The 5099-nt window shown below is 50.8% G+C and overlaps 1 protein-coding gene across 3 annotated transcripts in view; it reads left to right on the top strand.

Moving 5' to 3' along the window:
- Zfp64 (ZFP64 zinc finger protein) overlaps window positions 1-5099 on the top strand; it is a 65489-nt gene that overhangs the window by 19443 nt on the left and 40947 nt on the right. For 2 of the 3 annotated variants that reach the window (XM_031372861.1, XM_031372860.1), the window contains exon 5: window positions 280-531. The exons of the other annotated variant lie outside the window; for it this stretch is intronic. In XM_031372861.1, the coding sequence (XP_031228721.1) occupies window positions 280-531 (252 nt within the window). The remainder of the gene's footprint in view (window positions 1-279; window positions 532-5099) is intronic. 3 annotated transcript variants of the gene reach the window in all.

Raw genomic sequence — 5099 nt, 5'->3', positions numbered from 1 at the left:
CCAGGCTGGCCTCTAACTCAGAAATCCGCCTGCCTCTGCCTCCCAAGTGCTGGGATTAAAGGCGTGCAACACCATCGCCCGGCTCTGTGTACTTTTAATTAGTAAGGAATTCATACTCGTCATAGGAAAAGAAGCTTTGAAAATTCTAATAAGCAATGCAGCGTAGCCACCACCCCGCCCCGTGCCTGTGAGGTCTCTTTGCGGGTCAGTCCTCTTCTAAGGTGTTGGGGAGCAAAGGTTAACCTTTCAATCTTGTTTCCCCGGACGCGGCACCCAAAGGTGACAAGCCCCACAAGTGCGAGGTGTGCGGGAAGTGCTTCAGCCGGAAGGACAAGCTGAAGACGCACATGCGCTGCCACACGGGCATCAAGCCCTACAAGTGCAAGACGTGCGACTACGCGGCTGCGGACAGCAGCAGCCTCAACAAACACCTGCGCATCCACTCGGACGAGCGACCCTTCAAGTGCCAGATCTGTCCCTATGCCAGCCGCAACTCCAGCCAGCTCACCGTGCACCTGCGCTCGCACACAGGTAAGCAGCGCCGCGCTTCCCGCGGGCACCTGCCTGCCAGGGGGCAGCGGGGGAGGAGCTGAGGCTGTGGCCTGGTGGGCAGAGCGCTTCCCCAGCATGCACAGGGCCGCATCCTCAGCACCACTTTCCAGGCACACCACCTGCAATCGCAACACTGGAGAGGTGGAGGCAAGAGGATCAGGAACCTTTAGGCCAGTCTGGGCTACATGAGTCCCTGGTCCCTTTTTTTAAAGAAGATATTTATGCCGGGCAATGGTGGCGCATGCCTTTAATCCCAGCACTTGGGAGGCAGAGGCAGGCGGATTTCTGAGTTCGAGGCCAGCCTGGTCTACAGAGTGAGTTCCAGGACAGCCAGGGCTATACAGAGAAACCCTGTCTCCAGAAGAAAAAAAAAGATAGTTATAAGTTATTATTTTTAACGCATGCCTTGGCAGTACAAAGCCCTGGATGCCATCCCTACTACCACATAAATCAGGCATGATCAACCTTTAATGTTAGCACCTGAGAGGTGGAGGCCACATATCAAGTTCAAGGCCAACCTGGGCTGTAAGGAAACCCTATCTCTAAAAACTACACTTTAAAAAGTCACTGTTATTGTTATTGTTGTTGTTGTTGCCATTTTTAAATTCAGAGGCTGGGATGTGGCTCCTTTGGTGGAATACTTACATAGCATGTTTAAAGCCCTGAGTTCAGTCCCCGGCACCACACAGGCAAGAGCCTGTTACCTCTGTACTCAAGAGGCGAAGGCAGGAGGATCAGAAGTTCAAAGTCATCCTTGGCTGCATACAGAGTGCAAGGTCAGCCCGGGCTCCCCAAGACCCTGTCTCAAAGAAACAATGTTAAAGGAGCTGAGGGGGTCGTCCATCCTCTTTCCTACCAGGCTGTCCCAGTAATGGTGGAACCGTTGTCAAGTTGGTACATTTCCGTGTGTTTTTATATAACTATATCAGTGTGCCCATGAAATCGATGATGATCCAGTGGTGCCTTGTAACAACCATGTCTGGGTGGTGGATTACGGCAGATATTACATGCCGCAGGTCAGCAGGAGTTGCTGTCGCTGTTGGGTCAGATTAGCCAGCCACACATGGAAGAAAGCTGCGTGTCTGTCTATCTTTGCTGGGGAGCAGCTAGACTGTGGGTTTGGCCATAACTGTCAGGGATGGAATTGAGCTCAGCCACGGGACAGGCCGCCATCAGAGTACATGGCCAAGGCCAGGGGCATGAGAGGGGTGAAGATTTGGAACCATTCATGCGAACAGTCACGGTCACCTTTGTCCCCACCATGAGGCTCAGCTCTGACATTTATACATCTCCAGGACCCCCATAAATCTCAGGCAGCCATAGGATCAGGCCAAGAGATGGGGACTGAGCTCCTCAGGTCAGAAAAGGATAAGTCTGGTTCTGATAGACTGACACACTGAGCCCCGGCATTGACAGTAATCCTGTTCTTGGGAAGTGGGGGATAAGAGCCCTAGCTCTGACTGGTTCCCAGTAGGCCTGAAATCTCCCCCCTAGGGGACAAGGGACACTTCTTGGTTCTGGGGGACGGTCTAGCTCTGACTCCTAACTCCTCCCACTTGGGACATGCTCTCTGATTGCATTCCTTAGGAGGAATCGTCTCCCCTCTTGCTTCCTGTGGAAGAAGATGCACTGATACACGTGCATGCCAGGGCCAGAGACGGACCTTTTTCTGGCTTTGTTTTGGGATAGATTTGTATCCCTTTGCTATTGGAGCTGTCTTTAAACTTTTGAGTTTTCTGAGCTAATGCTGGCTCACATCTTTAATCTCAACACTCAGGAAGCAGAGGCAGGGGGTTCTCTGAGTTCGGGGCCAGCCTGAGCTACAGAGCAAGTTTCAGGATAACCACAGCTACACAGAGAAACCCTGCCTGGAAGAAAAATAAAACACTTTGAGTTTCCTGAATGTTTATATGATTTAAAACCAATGGGATGGGAGGCAGAAGCAGATGGATTTCTGAGTTCGAGGCCAGCCTGATCTACAGAGTGAGTTCCAGGACACCCAGGGCTACACAGAAAAACCCTGTCTCGAGAAAAAAGAGAAAAAAAACAAAACAAAACAAAACAAAAAAAACAGTGAGAGAGGGGCATCCTTCCTCTGTCTGCACTCAGTCGGAGACATTTCCTCTGACTGTGACCTCCTGGCACCCACTGAGTTCTTTTGGAGATTTGGCCAGAATCTTACATTTCCCCTTTCTTATTTGGTCTTCATCAGAGGACATGATCTTGGTCCCATGTTTTGCCCTACTTTAAGAAGCTTGTTACCCAGCAGTGGTAGCGCACGCCTTTAATCCCAGCACTTGGGAGGCAGAGGCAGGCAGATTTCTGAGTTCGAGGCCAGCCTGGTCTACAGAGTGAGTTCCAGGACAGCCAGGGCTACACAGAGAAACCCTGTCTTGAAAAAAACAAAAGAAGGAGGAGGAGGAGGAGAAAGAAGAGGAAGAGGAGGAGGAGGAGGAGGAGGAGGAGGAGAAAAAGAAGAAGAAGAAGAAGAAGAAGAAGAAGAAGAAGAAGAAGAAGAAGAAGAAGAAGAAGAAGAAGAAGAAGAAAAATAAATCTTTTTTTTTAAGAGCTAGTTAAAGGAGCTGGAGAGATGCTCGGTGGCTAAGGGCAATCACTGCTCTTCCAGAGGTCCAAAGCCCAGAACCCCCAGCTTGCAATAAGCCACCGATAACTGTAGCTTTGGGAGATCCATTGCCCTCATCTGAGCTCCATGGGTTGGCGTATACACACTCACACAATCATGTAAAAACTTGTTTCATTTTGTTTGGAAACAAGGTCTCACCATGTAGATCCGCCTGCCTCTGCCTCCCAAGTTCTGGGATTAAAGATGTGAGTCACCACTCTTGACTAAAGTACATTTTCAAAGAGCCAGTAGGAGGATTTCCCAGATGCTGGCTGGAGAGGGACGGACCATGTCTAGAAAACCATTGTGCGTTCTCCAGACTCTGCCTGGATGCTGCTGGCTCTTTGGTGAGCTCCTCTGCTGTATCACCAGCCAGAAGCACCCTCCAAGCCCTGGCTGCCTGGCTGTGCACACGCGCACCAGCGTGTGGACGCACACCAGCGTGCGGATAACTGAGTTAACTTAGCCGATACACATCTGCTGTGCAGTATGAGTTACTACCATCACTGCAGCTTGACTCCCACACCCACGCTGAAGATTTTCGTCCACTGCTTTGGCAGACTCTCCATTCCAGGTTCCCGACGACCCTCCCCTCCCCGAAACCCTCTTGAAATGGAGCAGCACCTTCTGCTCATCATGAGCTGGCATCCGCTGAGGCCCCTGGAGATAACCCTCTGTCCTCAGCTGGGCTTTAACAGAGACGCTGTGGGCTACACCCTGGGCTAGAGTGGTCTACCTGTGTTCCACGTGTTTGTCGTCATCCTGCTGGGACCAGTGAACGAACCAGGAGCAACCTTCTCACAATGTGTGAGCAAAACAGCCATTTCAGAGCACCTTTGGGGACTTGTTCCCTGTCATCGAAGCACTCTGGAGGTAGAGACTGGAGAGATCAGTAGTTCAGGGTCATCCTCAGCTATGTAAACAGTTTGAGGCCATCCTGGGCTACATAAGATCCTCTCAACCACCCCCTACGAAACAAAAACAACAGCAACAACAAATAAACCTTTGTGTCAAGCCTTCTTGATTCTGCTAAACAGTATTGGCCAAATCCAGTGACCTCTGAGCCTGATCCATATCAGGTCACAGCACATCACCCTGTCCTTGTTGAAAGTTCATATAATTATTTAGGTGTCAGATGCTACAAGGAGGGATGGAAAGTAGGAGATCTGGGGGAGTCTGTGTGATCCTCAGAGGCCACAAGGAGGGATGGGAAGTAGGAGATCTCGGGGAGTCTGTGTGATCCCTATTACAGCAAACTAAGGTGCTAAATAGTTGGTTCCCGACCTGCTGTGTATAATCTGTTCCTGTTTTCTTTTCTTTTTTTTTTTAATATATTTTTTAAGACTTTATTTATGTGAGTATACTGTCGCAGTCTCCAGACACACCAGAAGAGGGCATCAGATCCCATTACAGATGGTTGTGAGCCACCATGAGGTTACTGGGAATTGAACTCAGGACATCCGGAAGAGAAGCTCTTAACCGCTGAGCCATCTCTCCATCATCTGCCCCCCAAACCCCAGTTCCTGTTTCCAACTCCATTTCTTCAATCTGGTTCTTCCAGGCTGACACCCAAAATCCAAACACCCAACTGAGACTGGAAAATGAAGAGTCCAGAGCTAGGGCTAAGGAGCTGGCTCCCTGGCTAAAGGACCTGCTGTGCTGTGGACATATGGCAGGCGGGCAAGGATGGTGGCCTGGCTGGAATTCCAGCACTGGGGAGGAGGAAATGGGGGATCGTGAGGAGGAGGGAATGGGGGATCGGACATAGGGCAGGCAGGCAGGCAAGGATGGTGGCCTGGCTGGAATTCCAGCACTGGGGAGGAGGAAATGGGGGATCGGACAAAGGGCAGGCAGGCAAGGATGGTGGCCTGGCTGGAATTCCAGCACTGGGGAAGAGGGAATGGGGGATCATGGGGAGGAGGGA

The sequence above is a fragment of the Mastomys coucha genome, unplaced genomic scaffold (assembly GCF_008632895.1).
Source record: "Mastomys coucha isolate ucsf_1 unplaced genomic scaffold, UCSF_Mcou_1 pScaffold15, whole genome shotgun sequence".
Classification (NCBI taxonomy): Eukaryota; Metazoa; Chordata; class Mammalia; order Rodentia; family Muridae; genus Mastomys; species Mastomys coucha.
Note: the sequence above shows the minus strand (reverse complement) of the source record. Positions and strands in the feature narration are given on the sequence as shown.